General features: G+C 43.8%; 1 protein-coding gene across 1 annotated transcript in view; it reads right to left on the bottom strand.

Moving 5' to 3' along the window:
• BRF1 (BRF1 general transcription factor IIIB subunit) overlaps nucleotides 1–18,258 on the bottom strand; it is a gene marked incomplete at its 3' end in the record, with an annotated part of 127,133 nt that overhangs the window by 4,568 nt on the left and 104,307 nt on the right. Inside the window, exon 14 of the mRNA XM_082000668.1 lies at nucleotides 891–942. Coding sequence (XP_081856794.1) covers nucleotides 891–942 — 52 coding nt within the window. The remainder of the gene's footprint in view (nucleotides 1–890; nucleotides 943–18,258) is intronic.

Here is an 18,258-nt window from a genome sequence, read left to right as displayed (position 1 = left end):
CACTTCCAGACATCCTGGACTTCAGCTTGGCATATATCTTTATGTATGGATGGGCAACTGTCAAAGCATGTTAAACTACCCAAGGTAACTGGCTCACTTTCAAAAAGGTGTCAGTGTCACACGTTCATGGGGAAAAACAAGAAGGGCAAATACCTTTCATATATTAGGAACAGAATTTTTAGATATGCAGTAGACATTTTATCATACACAAAATGCATAGGTCTACTTCATACAGCAAGAAAATAATAGTGAAAGCAAGCCCTTATAATAATCACGATCCTTTGGCACACGCACAAAGCCACCCTAGGAGGGTTTCTGGCAGTGGCCAGTTACTGGCACTAACTTTTCTATGGCACTATTATATATTCACACTAAACAAACAAACAAAACAAAGTGTAAGCCATGCTATGTAGGGTAAGCTGTCACTTTGTGTTTCCTCACCGGTCTCCCGCAGAAGCCCAATCCTTCGCTTGGGTCAGCGCTGGCTGCACAGAAGCAGCGTTCTGCATCATCGCCCTTCTCCGCAGGGACGGTCCAGGTGCTGAGAAACGGCCACGAGCCCTGCCCTCTCCTAGTCCTCCTACCCACTTGTTTGATATCTACCTTTCTAGATGCTTGCAGGGAGGTTTTTTTTCTTTTTTGCCATCTAAGCAGGGATTATGAGGCTGTGCTAAGATTACTGATGGATAAGTAACGCAAATCTTAGTTAGAAAACAGGCAATCTCAGCTTCGCAGCGTTTGCGGTAACCAGCTCCCAGTCTGATCAGAGAGACAAGATTCTCACTACTTTTGCCCATATCTACCACACAACCAGAGTTGGGCTGAGAAAGGCTTGTGGGAATTTTCAAACTCTAACTGTTGCACCAGGAGAAGTGCTGGATGTTACATACCTCTTCAGTGGCAGCCTTTTTAGCAAGCTGTGTTGAAATCAAGGGTCTTAATCTGGAAAGAAGGAAAGAAGAAATGGTGAACATCAGGGAAGTTGCACAAGAGTGACACGCAGTATTCACTCTCCAAACAGCGAAAGCACTTTGCTAGTGTTATGTTGTGCAATTACTTTTTTAAAGATATCGGATAAAGAGCAGAGAGCCACAGACTCCACAATAATTAATACGCACACTCCCTTGTAAGCATCTGCCCCAGTTCAAGGTAGTAAGAAAAGATGCCAGTCAACAAGCACCGTAGCCAAACCTCATCTCAAATTGCAACCCCAGCTCAGCCCAAAGGTCTTTAAAATAGATGGTTTTATCACACATTACAAAAGTCAAAAGAGTCAACTGATTTTTTTTGAAGAATGCAGACATGGAAAAAACGAGCTACACTCTGAATTTCCCAGCACTGCTCTGCAACTGTGTCCCTGTATTTGACGATATATGCAGGATACCAGTAAGATTATACATGCAGAATATCATAATCATCACAGGCAAAATTCTAACCTCCAGCTACAGAAATAATCAGCAAAAACAAGGGGACCCTGCATGTCTTGAATGAGAAATATCAGAAATTGAACATGAACATTTTAAAAATTCTATATCAGATATGAAAAAGACCTGCATATTTGGGGAGAAAAGATGGATCAGTATTACTTTACAGCTAAGTGTTATATATTGTTCTTTCTCAAAAACATTTCATAGCTTGTTGTCTCCTTACTGCCATGAAGGGTGTTCTCAATCCATCATTTAGTCTTGCTTTCTGGTCTCTACTCCTCATCTAGATGTATCTAGTCACGAAGAGGATGACTTGCTTTCTACTGAAAGGCTGCTCAGACAGCTCCTCAAGTACGTCTTTTAACTAAGTCTAGGCAAACAACTTAATGAATACCAATGTATGTCTCCAGAGATACAGTCCTTAATGATAAGCAGTATCTTTCATTCTTCTATTAGACATTCTTCCCTGATAACACACAGATACTGGTTCTTTTACAACTTTATTTATTTATTTATTTATTTCAAATAACCAGCAGGAGGAAACAAAACCCTAGAGAATGAGCAAGGGAAATTCAGATCATTATCTCTGACAGAGAAGACAATATTAAAATACGAGATATTGGCTAAGCTCCAAAAGGGTTCAAAACCTGGTAATCTCTGAAAGGCTTGACCCGAAAGGCATTTCGGCAACCAAAGTAGTCCAAGGTGCCTCCTTACAGTAGATCTGGACAAAAAGAAGCCATGAGAATGCTTCAGAACCTGTACCACTGAAGGATCCAGAACACATTATTCTGCTACAGATACTTTTTGTCATATTTCATAATTATCAGAAATTTCAAGAAAGAGATACTCTTGATCCACATAAACTACCTATTAATTAAAAACCCTGGTGGACTTCTGAGCTTAGAGACAATGTATTTGAAGGCATGGACTCATTCCTCCCTATGTGCCTGGCCTTCTCTTTCCTTTATCTAACCTGAATTGTAGAGTTTTCACAGAATCATAGGATAGTTTGGTTTGGAAGAGATCTTTTAAGGTCATCTCGTCCAACTCCCCTGCCCTGAGCAGGGACAGCTTCAACTAGATCAGGTTGCTCAGAGCTCTGTGCAACCTGACCTGGAGTGTTTCCAGGGATGGGGCATCTACCACCTTTCTGGGCAACCTGGGCCAGTGTTTTACCACCCTCATCGTAGAAAATTTCTTCCTTACTTCCTAAAATTTGTGATCACCTACCTACTGTCAATCACTGTTTTCCAAACGTCATCCTAGATGCTTACAAACATATGGATGCAGCCATGTCAAAAGGTTATGTCACTGAAGGATGTTAATTACCAAACAGGTTGTACTTCATTGACATGACTGAAAAAAAACCCAACAGGGGTAAGTAATGAAGGACTTTTATTTTAAACCAGTAGTAGTGATTACTGCAATTAACGTTGTACCAAAGATAGCACCTATTTCCTCCTGCTACGAAAAGACATCAGACCTCCCTGGAGCACCCTGAAATCTTTCCTCCCCCCAATTAAAATCAAGCTGTTGAGTAAGACTCACAAGATAATCAGAAACTGCTGACATTTCTTTTAGAGCAAATTATACATGTGCTCACACAGAGAAGAAAACAATCACAGCTATAGGAAGCAAAGAGTAAACATTCAAGTTTCATTTTAATTAAAATGGTCTCCTATCAAAAATAAAAAGATTCATGCTTATGAAAAGTCTATTTGCAAACTTCAGTGCTAAATCCAAGAGCCCTTCTATACTATTTTTCAGCAGCAAGTGAGACTCACATCCAAACTGAAATTAAAGCTGTATTTCTGTACCATGATAATTGCTCACAAAGCATACATCTTCACTTCATTACTAGAAATATAGCGCTGCCATTCAATTTGGGCAATACAGTTTTTCTCTCAGCATAATATCTAATACATCCAAAAGCAGCGGGTTGGATTCTGCTCTTGCTCTGGCTGTTCGTTGCCTGCTGCAGTGCAGATCTGAAGGGGTCACTCGCCGGGTGGACTCAATAGCCCAGCTCGCTCCGCCCCGGTACCATGTGCGACACACGTAGCGATGAAAACTGAAAAAAGGTAAAACCATTGCAAAGAGAAAACTTATTCCCCCCCTGAAATAATGTCTTTGATTAAAATTATATAAAAGTTATGGAAGTTATAGATACATATAAAAAAAGTTAATTTCTCTCCCTTGGCTGTTCTTATGCCTATGGATAACCCTACTATTACTGTACAAAACCATTTAGGAAGGTTTTAAGAGTGGGGTTTTCTTTTGTTTCTTAAATGCCCCGATGCCCTGACCTCCTTAAAGCAGAGCAGCTGCTGCCACACCGGCCATATGGAGCAATAAATTACCGGCTGCCATGGCTACAGATACGGGCTCCTTCTGCTGTCTGGCTGCACCACAGAGGGTGGAAACAAGCGTCTTCGTGGAAGAGCACGACTGCTTTTGAGGCTGGGATAGGTTTGAGTATTAATGATCAAAAAAGCAGCTTGAAAAAATAAGTAGCTGAAGTATCCAACTTTTAATGTGCACGACTCAACCTCATCTGCAAAAGGCTACCAAGGTATGCACGTGCACGTATACACCACACATGAAAAATCCTGTCCATCAAAGTCCATCCTGAATTCAGGGTTGCCAAGTTCCGTAAATAACAATAATATCCTGCATTAAGATACAATTCCATATACGCTAAAGCAACAACGGCCTCTATTTAAAATGTAATGTCTCGGCCGGGAAGTAACGGGGCTCCTGGTCTTCCCAAGCGTTTCAGTAGTTGTTCACTAGTTGCGGGAGCTTTCGTTATGAACTTTGCAAATTAATACAGTACCTTGAGGGAAGGAGTAACAAAACAAGCAACTTTCTGAACAGCAATGCGATCCGTAAAAGGGGAAAAAAAAGATTTCACCCAGCCCCAAGTGTTATATCCACATTTCAAACTACTTCAAAAACTATGCAGGTCTACAAGTGCTCATGTCAGCCAACACACATAACACTGGAAGCAGATAATCTTGACATGTTCGCAACAAAAGCTAATGGCACGGTACATGGCATCAGAGGCTGCTCCCCACCGAATCCGCTCCGCTCCCAGCCGAGATGTGCACAGTAACGTCTAGGTTTGTCCTCCAGCTTAACAATTTAAAAGAAGATTCAATATAATAGCTCCTGACAGGGCTGGAGATCACACAGACTGAACTTTCAAAGTGAGCAAATTCGCTGAAAAACAAGCTGGCTGTCATAAACAACTGTTTTTCTTTTGCTTATTATTTAATAACAAAAGATTACACAGCACAGCACATGAAATAGAAGGAGCACTGCGAGGCACTAAAACCACCTCACTTGCATCAGGCTGTTCGCCCACCAAAAAGGTTTAGAATACCATAGCAATCTCCTCAGTGCAATTCTGCATGTAATTTGGAAACTCACCCAAAACTCTGTTTCTTACTGAATTTTAATTTAATCCATCCAAGTAGGGAACATCTTATTGCTGCTTACCGCCCATACTAATTTTACACATGGACGATCCCAGAATACGCGATGGAAAGCAGAGATACAACGGAGCCCACAGCTACAAACCCACAGTGTAATTACGCAGGTCATCTAAGAAAAATGCCCATAAAACCCATCTATCCATACCACAAGGCCTTTCATACATATGCCGCTTCAGTGACAGAAGAAGCTACTGAGAAACAATTCGGCAAGAAACCAGTCAGGTTCTCCACACTGGCTGAGATCCTCCTCCCACCTGAGGCCAGATGGTTTTGCCTCAGGAGGTCATTTAACCAGACATCTGCGTGAGAAGGAAATTAATATAAATGTTTACCCCAGCTAAAAGTGTCCTTTAATTAGGTACCAGCAATGTTATCCCTACCGGAAAGCTGGGAATTGCCTCTCTCCAAGGATTTAATGCTCTTGTTGGAAACACAACAATGTCAGGAGATACCGACCCACCGTTCTGTCATTAGGTCAGGGCAAAGGGGTGACTCTCCTGGACTTGGACCACTGCTCTTTTCCAGCAGGCGAAACAGAGACTGCAATCACGACCGTGACCCCGGAGCACTCTGGGGTTTGCACAGCCAGCTGCAGATCCCGCAGTCTTCCACATCTGCTTCTGGCTGAGAGCTGGGTGCTCACAAGAGCCGCTCCCTCCTCTAGAGAGGAAACCAAGGCGCGTGGCCAAAGTCACGGCTGGTTGTAACACTGGTGAACAGCTGCCTAATGCCTTGAGGACAGGGTTGAGGTGTAAGGGTGCACCATGGCACACCAGAAGAAGTCCAGATACAACCACGGACAACATCATGCCCTGCAGAAAGACAAAGCATGTCTGACGCTCATACCTTGAAACGACGTGTGCCTGAACATGAGGCAGGCCATTTTTTTTGGCTTTCCGAAGGCCAGGCTGACCAGCCCTTTGCCCAGCCCAGCTCACCATCAGTGTGAAAGTCCCAGGGAGTTTCCCTGAATCGCTATTCCCAGTGATAGGGCTGCAGAGACTCCAACCAATGACCAAAAGACATCAACTGAAGGGCTCGTCCACATCGCAATGAGCTCAGCTCAACGCATAGCGAGGTCCCTTGGAGCTGGCTAACCCCGGTGCTGCCAGCTGCACAAATGTGACTGATGGAGCAGCAGGAAGGGTCTGAACCCTGCTAGATACTACCAGATACCTGGGCAGCAAGACTAGAATGCGCTGAGCAGTGCCTGAGCCAGCTACTTCAAACTCTGCTCCAGCACGCCTGTGTGAACTCCACCAACCACACCAACATGGCCAACGTTTCTTTCCTGTTTCTGAGCAAGCAACGCAACAGGAAAAGCCATTTCAAGTAGAAAAACGCAAAGCTGAAGTGACAACAAAAACTAGAGCAAAATGAGAAACTGTTCCCACTTCTGATTCCCACTCAGTCCTCTTTCATGCTGGATCAGAGGAGCTTCGCTTTCATCAGCACAGCATCAGACAACGCAGTGCTGAGAACATCTTCAGCACTAATGAGATTGGCCTCTTCTAGCAAATGCCCAGGCATAAGTATCCAGGGACCAAAGCTCACAGGAGTAAACTGGCAAAAAATAAGAACGTCTATCATTCACTAAAGGGTATATTTATCAGTGAGGAACTAAGCACCTACGTCAGTCACCGATATGCTTTTGAGAAGCAGGAACTTTGCTAACGTATAGTGAACTAAACACCTATTTCAGGCTTTTCAGAGAGGGGCAGAGGCCACCATATCTGTCTTTAATAACCCAACGCAAAGCAGGCAGTATTTTTCTGCATAGCTGCAGCACTCATTCCTCAATTAGACGCTGTAAAATAGCAACTTGCTGTTCTTTCCACTGACTAAACCAAAAGATTTTCAACAGCAAAAATGAAAAGAATGAAAACTAAGGTCACCTTATTGTGACCAAATGAAATTACGCTACTGCAGCAGATCCAAAACAATCTCTGCACATATCTGCTTCTAAAGGAAATTGCTGCAGACCATGGGAAATTACAATTGCTCCAGGACAAGAAAGGCTGACTGATCTAATATTTCTGGTCGACACACCTTCTTCCTGGGTTTGTCAATAAAGATACTGATGAGCTCATCTCTCCACAGGTCAGGAAAATATTACTTGAAAATATGCTATTCCTTTCACCATGGAAATTTTTCCAGATGAAATGATGGCAGCAAGGCAGATTTGCACCTTGCTGGGAAAAGCTACTTAAAATAAGGAAGCTATGAAGCATTTTAATGAAGGTAAATGAGTAATCATGATGGTCTCAGTTAAGCAAATCTAATGACAGTGTCACTTTTAAAACATGGGCGTGAGACAACTCATGTAGTGACACTCCAAATAGGTCTAACTATCTTGTAGCACAGTCTTTCAAATGGTAACAGCACAGAATGCATCTATTATGGCAGAGAGCATCATTATTAGCAGATAAGGCAAATATAAATCATTTTTAAATCATGCTTGGAACTACAGTAACAGAAATGAAATTTAAAAAGTTAAATGAACACATTACCATCTGAAAAGAAATATTAAGCCTTTGAAAAGTTCTCAGCAGTAGCACTGCTGTCTCTGTTTGTGGTGCAAATGTATTTTTCTAGACTCAAGCAAGAAGGATTACAGATATTTGCTTTTGGACAGGTGTTTTGATCAATCTCAACCTCATGAAAACAGCTAATGAGGAAAAAGATGAAAAGAAAAACATCTTAGTAACCTGCAGTCTCCGAGAGCACTCCACTGAGATTGTTATACCCAAAGGTGACGCCAAATTTATCATTAGATCTTCCCTGTTGACATTACAAGGACAAAAATCATGCGAGGCAAAATACTAACTCATCTCTTCCACCACCTCTGATAGCATATACCACTGTGCAAATTAAGTTTATCTCATCCGATTATGCCACCAAAACTAGTATTTCAAAATTCAGGTAACTATAGATACATACAAGAAATCCATCAAGGAATAAAGATGGATGACACATTTTTTTTCCTTGTGTCTGGTCTATTATACATTAAAGAGCAATTTCATTGCCAGCCATCTGGAAATCAATGTATTCCAAGCTTTATTTTATGATTACCAACATTCCCCTTCGTAACTCATTTCTAATTATAAGCAATAAATCATTCCTTCTTGCTTGTAATTTATAACAGCCAATTAAGGCAAACCTCTTATTTAAATAGCAAATCTAGCTTTAAAACATCACATATTTTGAGGTATGCACGGAACATCTAATCAAGCAGCCGAATGGTAGAACGGTGATTTAACGTAGCTTTTGCAGCCACCGAGGAGACACACGTGGAAGAACCTGCTCTCCCCTGTGCCCCAGGTATACCAGGACTTTTCAAAACAAAGCACAGGTCTCATCCGTGTGACTTAACGCAGGAGAGATTGACACGTAGGGATACGTGGGCCAGGACACACCTCAGGGAAGTCTGGTGTTCAGGCTTCCCTCTACCCTACCGGGAAATGAATAAAGAGGAGAAGCAGTTGTAGGTTGGTCTAGTAAGAAGTTCTGGATGCTTTCTCATTTCATATTAGGAACTAACGGTGAAAGAACGCAGCTCTAAATTTAATACTTAAAAAGTCATCTCAAGCAGCTTTTCCCATGCCTGGATTTGCATTCAGGAAAAGGACTGGTCACCTCCTCCCACGCCGAAGGACACCCCACGCGCCGCCCAGGTGCTCGCCCTCTCAGCTACTCTCTGTCGTACGAGGTTCTGCAGGTGTTCGCACGTAGCGCGGCACTTGGCACGAGCACGGCACTCTCTCGGACCGCTCCTCCCCATCCCTCACGGCCAGGAGAGGTTCAGGCAGAACAAAGCAGTGAAACGGTCTGCAAAGAAAAGGCGTCACCAAATAAATGCTGATCATTTCTTCAGGGAGAAGTCTTTAATGGTGGTTTCCTATGGCAACTCTTACCAACAGCAGAATATCAAAGAAATGCAGTGGAGGATGTCAGACGAGACAAGACAGGGTGGGTCCAAAAGCACTGGCAAGAACACGGCGAAGTTTTTAGTTATATTTGTTCTTCAGTGTAGGTCTGAGTAACAGCCATGTGAGTGCAAAAACAAGAGAGAAGCTTCTTATAAATCGCTCTGCTGGGATTTGTCAGTTAGAAAAAAAAAAATTCACTCTTGTCAGAAAAGTATTTGATACAATTTTGGATACAGAATTTATTACATGAGAAACTGGTCTCAGGAACGTGGAAGTGGTTCCCACTGAGATTTTATTCGGTCATCACACAGCTCAAGTCTGTTCCAGCTTCACATCGTGTCATCTGGTAAGAGTTTACAGTAGGAATCAAGGGAACTGGATTTGGAAAAAATCCATCACAACTGACCTAAATCTGATCTGACCTGAATAATCAAACTAAATACCAAATTCACAAATGACTAGACAGAAGCAAGGAGAGGGAGTTCATCAGCTGCAGGAGTTATCTCATGAGTTTCCTTTCCTTAGCCATACATGAGGGTTATGCACCCCACCTTTTTCCTCCCAAGGAGCGGTGGTGACGGAGTCTACGTGAGCATCCCCTTCTACCAAGGGTGTCAAAACCCAAGTGCACGACTGCCGCAGACTCCACTGTGTTCCCTTCCTTTTCAGAGACTCTTCGTTCCTGAGAGAGCAGCACTGGGATGCGGGGAACGGATGATAGTATGTAAATAAGAAAAGCCAAATAGAACACCGTGGAAGGACAGTGGCAACCATGTCAGTACCACCTGGCCTTGCCTTTGCCATAGAGTTACCCAGAGTCATCCCAGCGAGTGGCCTTGGCCAGCACGGTGCTTGCCACATGGTGTTGCAACAACCGCTCGGGTGCAGGTAATGCCGCATTAGACCCACAGCCACGCCAGCCCACCTTACAACCGTGTGCCATATTCGCAACCTGTCCTGTCACCGAGGCTTGCCCGTGTGGCTGCTTCAGGGTCCAAGGGGGTTACGCCGCCAGCACCGCTTTGCTCCTAAGAGACCGAGCTGAAGGCAGGCAGGTGCAGCACCGTCTACACAAACACACAGCAGGTCTCCATAGATGGATCATTATTTATGTAGAGTTTGTACTGATGTGTTCGACAAAATTTTCACCTCTTTCAAGACTCCTTATCTTCTTTTTTAAGGGGGATCTAAGTATTATTTATTAGTCTTCTCCAAACACAAAGCTCAAAGACATCTTAACATCTGGTTTAGTCTCAGTAGTGAGAGTGAAACACTCAGAAGAAAAAAAAATTGCTGGCTTGATGTTGGTGAAACTTGGGCAGTATTTCTGGCAAAAACTTTGGACGAGGATGCAACAAAAAAGCCTGCAGAGAACTGTAAAGGGAGGGAGAAACAGTCACCAAAGCCTATAAATTTCATTTTGAAAATAAGGCGTCATTCCTATTATGCCTGTGGATGTATATCTTCCCCATATAAAGTTTTAAAAGCTTTATATAAAAAGCTTTATATAAACTATACTTCTAAGCAAGCTTGTAATTAGCTAGGGGCAGGCTTGGCTCTAATTATAACTTGTAGAGACACACATTATGGAAATACTTCGCTAATAACCGTAGCGATGCTCTGTTGATGGCTGAAGGCAGGCTGGCATGTGATGGCCCTGTAACCACCCGAGTACTTTCTGCCTCGTGTAAACGGGGCTCCCTAAGGAAGCCCGCAGGACCGGTCTGTCAGGCCGTCCTCCCAGCTCTGCCATACGGGGCAACGCTGGCTTCGCTGCCACCGCTGCTGTGACGCCCTGCGTGCCTGCATCCGGCTTCCCTGCTCCTTACAAGTACGCTGTGGGATACCTGTCTTCACCTCACCAGGAGATGCTGTACCCAAAGGACCAGGGAACCCGATGAGAGAGCCAAAATTGCACCATTTCGGCCACAGGCAAGGTCAGACTGCATCCAGTGCATGAATCAGTCAGATGTCAGCATACACTGTGAACACGTATATGTTAATCTGTACAGCCTTTTTCAAAGATATAATGAAGTTGATCCCACATCCCATCACAAAAAGCCAACAGGATGCTCTGCTAGAAGAATATCCCTCCAAGTCAAAGTTCCGGTAAATCTGCAAGTTCATACAGGTCCCTCACAACTTTGGATCCAACCTCTACTGACATAAGAAAGGTCCATAAAGGAAGTTGTACTCTTTTATTCCAACCTTGGAAGCTGCTTGCGTGGCAATCTCTACTTGGGTACAAGCATGCATGGATAATAAAGTGCAAAATCAGTACAAATCACTGGGAAAATGGCTATTTACCATCAAATACAACACAAGTTTAAAAGATGCATTGCTACACACTATGGGTGCCTGCTCACACATACTGTTACGTACTAATGAATCACTGAACTGGGCTGTAGAAGCCCTTCATGGTATTAAAAACCTATCTCCTTCGCAATGCATTTGGTACGGGTAAATAGATGAGTGTAAAAATGCAGCCCCGTTTTCTTAATGGAAGAAAATTCCACATGGAAATGTTAGAAAGGAAAAGAAAATTAACTGCTGTTTTAAAATCTGTGTACAATATGCACAACTCCTTTCAAGAAAGGAGGTCACTACTTCTGACGTGGGGAGCAGACAGCACCGTCCTTCCCGATGTCTTGTGTAAGCTTCACGTTGCACGTCTGTAATTAAGTTAGGTTAGCTATAGTAGGGGATCCTACATGTAAAGCAGACTCATTTAATAGTGGTTTGCTTTAATACAGCTTAATACTAGTGTTAACAGATACAAATTAACCAATAGAAACCTCATTCAAACTGTGTCCTCCCGCGCTGGTTTAACTGGATCAATTAGAAAACCCCTCCAGGTGAAGCCATGCTGCCCGCAGCCGGCTGCACCGGGCCGGTGAACAGGGCGGCTCTGCTTGGGCCACCAGCCCCTAATTTGGCTCCATCAAAACAAGCCAGGTCAGCCTAAAGAGACCTTTGCTAACTATCACCTTTGAAATTGCTGGAGTTTTCGAAATCAGTTCAAGGGCACTTGCAAAAGCCGGTCAGTCGGCGGATCTGAGGGACGGTAAGAAGCCTCTGAGTTCAGCTGGGAAGACGTTTCCCTGACCTTGGCCTACAGCCCACCCAGATGGCTCCTGCCACCTCCTCCTCCAAGCCCTCACCTGGATGGGTAGAAGGTTGACCCCAATCTTAAACACTCAAAACAGCCGAAATTTCTGTAACTGGGAATTAGTGACTCCTCGTCAAAGCAAAAGGCAGCAAAACCCATGTGACAAGATCTATTTAAAAATCCTTACTCCATCTCATTTCTTTACCCATCCCTTCCAAGAAATTGTGGCCTCTGGTGCTTAGTTTTTCGGCCATCAAAAATCCAGCTTCTGAGAAAGGTCAGCGTAGAAGCCAGGCAAGCGATTCCTGTTGCTGAACAACACCCTCTCCTCCACTTCCCTGTAGTTACAGAAGATGCATTAAAAAGAAAATTACTGCAGCTACAAGGCTCCAGCTGAAAACTGCTCATGCACATCCTCAACTTTGTGTACACAGACCTACTGAAAAGCTCTAATGGTTGCGGTTGCCTTTCAGCTCCGTGCTGCTCCCTTGGACATGTACAGCTAGGGATGAAATCAGGCCATCTGAGGAGTCACATATACGCTGTGCAAGCTATATTCCTACCACAATTATTAAGATATGGACTGTGAACAGTAAAAGGAGTTCAACTGACCGTGAAATGTGCATATACGATGATAGATACTTATACACGGTCTTATTTATATAGAATTCCTCCTTCCCATCCCATTATTCATATTTTGTCACCGTATTCTGTCAAGTTTTTCAGACAATTTTTGACATACAATAGATTTTGGTACAACTCTAGTGAGAATGAGTAAAACATGAAGCAAACACTATCCATCTCAAGTAAATCCCTACTTCTTTCCTGGTGCTTAGGGAGAGCTTGCGCTCGAACACTGTCGCGAAATAACAATTGTATTGAACAGAGAAGACAGTAAATTCCCACTGTAGCTTAAATCCTTCTAAATACTAACCTATGTTTGAAGACCAATAAAAACAGTGCTTTCAGGTTAATCTTCTGCTTTTTTTGTTGTTTTCGACTTTAACTCCTTGCATTAAAAATTCACAGAAAATAAACCAATATCCCTACAAGACCTGAGCTACTTAAAGTTAAGTGCTAAGAAGTATTGTGAGGCTTGGTATGTGCGGACCCTTTCTAGGCTTTGTGCTGCACGCACCCCCCTCCGAAGCGAAGGGGCTCCCCGCGGCACACAAAGAGAAGGCTGTTTGAGCTGAAGTCACAACTTCAAAGACCAGTAGCATAAAAATTGCCAACTCGCTTGGCCATTCAAGCAAATGCCAACTGAAACAAAAGCACACCAAGGAAAGTTGTTACTGAATGCCACACTGGGGAAATAATGCAAATTTGTATCGATGATCAACTTGGCTTTAACTAAGTCTAATGAGCAACTTGGCTTTTGTTCTTTTTCATCACTACACTCATTTTTGCTCTCTAACGGTGAAAAGGTATTTCTGAAGCATCAGTTAAGAAGAACCCTCTCATTTAAAAAAAAATAGTGACACCCTCCTCCTTTTTGAAGAAGCATTAGTCTTAAATGCATTAAGTTTAGATTTCCTACATTCTGTACTTGGTCAAAATATGCAGCAAATGCCTAAGTAGTGCTTGGCCCCCGTGAGACAACAGTCTGCACAGACTCACTTGTAATACATGTCTGCCTTTCAGCTGTTTAATCTCCATACACCGTATTTCCTTCATCAGCACTGCAGCATCACTCCAGTTTGCCTCAGTTTTTTTGTGCCTACAAAGTATCGTGGGAACATCAACACTTGGCAACCTAACACTTGGGTTTTTAACATGACACCACAGATCTCCACGTTACTTTGCTCAGTTGGTTGGTAAAACGTTACAGCAAATAAACAGATGCATAAAGTATTTTTTTTTAACGCTTGTAAGTGCCATATTGAAATGTAAACACTTTTCACTGTGCATATTTTTATGGAAAAAGCTTTTCAGAGTAAACTGTTTTAAGGGAACGGAATCAAATTTAAACACACGCACAATAGATTTACATTTGGAAATTAATTTGGTAGCAATTTATGATCCTTTGACGTGAACTTTCACAGCCGTTCTTAAAGCAAGAATGTATTCGTTCAGAAGTGTTACGTTTTGCCTGGCCTCAACAGGGAAATTACAGCTGAAGCTCCTCTAAGTTTCTTGTTACTTAGAGGAGCTACTAAGTTTCTAGGCTTCCAAGTATCAACATCTTACTTGAAAATCTTAAAAGATGAACGAGAAAGCAGCATAAACCTCCGGTTTCTTCACGAACAAATCCGCATTACACAGAGGTGCTAAAGCCAGTTACCAGTAATGGCAAAAGCCGATTCCCCCCCCCCCGAACCTATTTATTGCCTCCGCGTCTTCCGGCTGAATGACGACGTCCATGCCGGTAGCCCCAACGCTGCAGTGCCCCATCGGCCTCACAGGACGACAGTGAACGTCAGGAACGGCAGACGCGTGACGCGGCGCTTCTACCAAACGGCAGAGAGCCCTGGAGCAGATCTGGCTCCTCTCCCGACAGGAGGAACGGGGGAAGCCACGGCGCGAGCGCTGCCGCAGCGGGCGCAGCCCGGGCTCCGGGCAGCACAGACGCGCGTTTGGCGAAACCACGCCGGAGCGGCCCTCCCCCAGCAGCCACGCGCCCGCCCCTGCGATACCTCCACGGCCCCGCTTACAGCCGACGGTGTTTCACGCACGTTAGCTCGGACGCAGAGTTATGCCCACGGGGTGTTACAGCTCCCAGGAAGCTCAGGAGCTTGGGACACAAACCCTTTCCTGCAGACGTCGCCTAAACAATTTCTCCAAGGTGATGCGGGAGATGCCAGGCTGATGCTGACGCCTGAACCACCGAACCCGGCTCCGTCCTCCTCCCATTTTCTGACATTCAGAAGAGGACTCCGTCGGACTCTCCCCAGCTTTAGCAACAGCACGACGGACTCAACCCACGCCGACTGCTCCCAAGCCCCGGTGGGATTCACCAAGTGTGTCCTCTCTTGTGCAACCACCATTTTTGCAGACCAACTTTTGCTTTCCTTTCACGTACACATTTCAACACCGCCGTTTAGATCAGATGATGCGCAAGTCCCTCACATTTTTAGAAGGGTAACAAAATCGTAAGTTGAGTAGGTGTCTTTAAGAGCAAGAGCTAAAAAGTTAGACTCTACATGTCAAACGGCAACACAAAGTTGGCTTCAGTTCTGACATAAATAGCGTGCAAGCCTCACATTTATTAAAAACAGATGAAAACAAGACCCAATTCTTTTTGAATAGCAGAACTACTGAAGAGACCTGGTGGAGTTTAGCACAGCGGGAGTTTTAGTTGTCTATCACCACACTTTTAAACACTTGAGGACTTTGCAATAAATGCTGAATTGAATTCACCATCAAAAGACAAAATCCATGTTCTATCTGCCAAAACCTTTAGCAGCCTAAACAGAAAATGTCACAATTGATTTTCAGCAACGGTATAGAAATAAAAAACAACATTTTAAAGTCTTTAGGGGATAGACAGATAGACAGATAAAGAGCGTGACAGACAGATGAATTTATTGCTATAGGTAATTTTTTACTCATCCTAAGCAAAAATCAGGCTTCAAATGGATTGATACAGCTTAAGATTAAGAAAAAAGCCCAACTAATGAGTAATTTTATTTTTAAATTCTCTGGTCTGTCAGAACCATTGGCCTGGAGGTATAAAGTGAACACTATTTTTTTCTAAAGCACTACTGTTTTATTTGCATTAAGGTTAAAGAGCTTTCTCCCTCCTTGACTGCTGTCAGATAAAATAAAACAAAACCATTTGAAAGGAGGGGAAAAAACCTCACCCCGAACTATTAAAAGTGCTGTTTTGGAGGCTCTTTTACTTCCTCTCCTTTTCTCTGACAATGTCATAAATTACCTTTGGGCTCACTTCACACCCACAAAACCGCTGTGTTAGGGGTAGGTCTGCACAGCCCCCCAAAATCCCGACCCCCTCGCACCTCGGCTGGCTCCAGCTCTCGCTGGCCAGGAGATGCGTTTTTTGTGGGAGGAGGCAGGGCTGGTGCACTCACAGATTCCCTCTTCTCTCTAAATTTAGCAGAATTTTTAATATTAGTGATTTAAACACTGCGGTGAAATAGAGAGAGAGAGACACGCAAGCCGATGTCTGTAAACTCTCAAGGTTGGCTGCAAGCCTTTACCAAACATACGATGCTGGCAAGCAGCGGCAGCTGCCGAGCTGATAAGCTGTCTACTGTGCTTACAGACAGGCTCCCACATTCAAAAGGACTCAGAAATAAGCAACTTTATAATACTGCTATGAGGGAATTAATGCTAATATTAGAAAAAGGAGTTTGAATAATCAGGCTCTGCAAAATGTAGTCCTCCCAAGCAGCAAGCTGGACCACTTTCAAAATGACCAAGTAACCTGTTTTCACAGAACCTTTTCGACATGAACATCTGACCTGCATCCAGGATCACAGTAAATCAGATTTTAGTTTGCCCTTCTGCTCGCTGCACTAAAAAAAAATGGTCAAAGTAACTGTTGCCATTTAAAATGGAAAAACGTCTGTGAGAACGGCAACTGGAGTGGGGAAATAATTTGCTGAAGATTTGTTTCTTTAAGATGAAACCCACTTTAACAGGGTCAACAGAAGCAACGGTGGAGTGAGGTCAAGACAATTCCCCTTCGCACCGGGCAGCTGCTGCAGCTCACAGGCGTTTCCCCTCCATCACAGGCAGGAGCTTTCGGCTGCCCCCACCCCAAGGAGCCTGCGACAGCTAAACGCCTGCCGCAGAAACAAACCGGTCCCGGTGATTTACAAACTTCTTTTAAGATGTTTTCAAACCCTATTGCACTTCTGCTTGTGTTACTAGCCGAAAAAAAATCTGAGGGTGCTGACTCCCACGCAGGAAGATGAGATCGGGCCAGCCCAGCATCCTCCTCCCTCGCCCATTACTGACCAGGCTGTGCAGCACCTTCTGGTTTGACATGGTTTAAGTTCACCTCCAGCTACAGAGGACCCACAGGAGTGTGTAAACGCTTCACCATCACCATTTATCTCTTTCTTCAAGTCTATGAGTGCCTTAGGGAACAAACCCAGACTTAATCTGATCAGGTACAGCTCCAAAAAGAGACAAGGATCTTATGTCACTTCAGTATGTGGCCCTCAACCTGTATTTTGATTACGCTGTCTTCAAACATGACACTCAACCTTATGGCCACCAAGACCTTCCTTCTGCCGTCCCACTGAAATTAGTCTTTTCCTCAGTTTCAGCCTACTTCTGCCATTCCATGTGCTGCTGTTTCCCTCACCTACGCTCTAAACACTCGCACGCTCACGTACACGTAGGCTCCTATCGTCACGCTACGGACAGCGTTTCAGCATTTCCTCCAGATCACCACTATTTTCTTTCTTGCTGAAATCACCCTAATGACTCCAATTCTCTCATCCACAGAAGGGAATGCTTGTCCAAGACAGGCCTAATGCCTCCCTGATCTGCCACGTGCTACTTCTCCAACATGCAGCCCGAATTGGTCCTTTTTAGAGCCTCATATCTAATTTCCAGTCCACTATCTCTCTATCTCTTTCAGCCTTATGGCTTTTACAGCTTCTGCTCCCGCGTATGTCTGCATTTCAGATTGTATTTCTTTGGATGCATTAGCCTGGATTTTTTCCAAGATGCTCTTTTTTATTTCCTGCTCTCGGTTATATTTTTGTTTCTTAGTGGCACTGCTTTGCACGGCCGTTTTCAGTCATCTTTGCTGTATGACTCACTTCATTGTCTCCTGCAGATTTCATTAGCACAGTTCCCCATCTCATTATGAAGTAGGACTGAATTTCACACATTGTTCAAGCTTTCCACAAACTATCTTCTTGCAAGTTAGCACCATCCCCACTGTTTGCTTGGGCAGAGATGGTACTCCTCAATAGGAAAGATCTTGGGGTAAGAGAATCTGCCTAAACAGTCCAAGTTTCCTGAAGTGCTATGAGGAAAATGTTAATGGCGTTAGAGAAGCAGGGTATGTTAACACCATTAGCTCCTGGAAGATTTTGGTTTTTCCCATGACCTGTTTTGTTAGGTATTTGAAGGTAACTCCTGCCAGGAACAGATGGTGTTCAAGCAGACAACTGGCAAGGGATCCAGAAGAGCGCGCTGAGATGGTGTTGTGCGTAAGTCTGGCCAGTTACCCAAAAACCGGTATGAATACAACAGGAGCTGCCAAAAGTCATGGTTTCTGAAAGAAAACGTAGTAAGTAGGACAAATAAACCTGTAGATGAGGAAACTTAAGAAACTTTCTAATAGAGGGATGGTGCCTTGTCTATTAGCA

Source organism: Phaethon aethereus, assembly GCF_964289735.1.
Source record: "Phaethon aethereus genome assembly, chromosome: 5".
Classification (NCBI taxonomy): domain Eukaryota; kingdom Metazoa; phylum Chordata; class Aves; order Phaethontiformes; family Phaethontidae; genus Phaethon; species Phaethon aethereus.
Note: the sequence above shows the minus strand (reverse complement) of the source record. Positions and strands in the feature narration are given on the sequence as shown.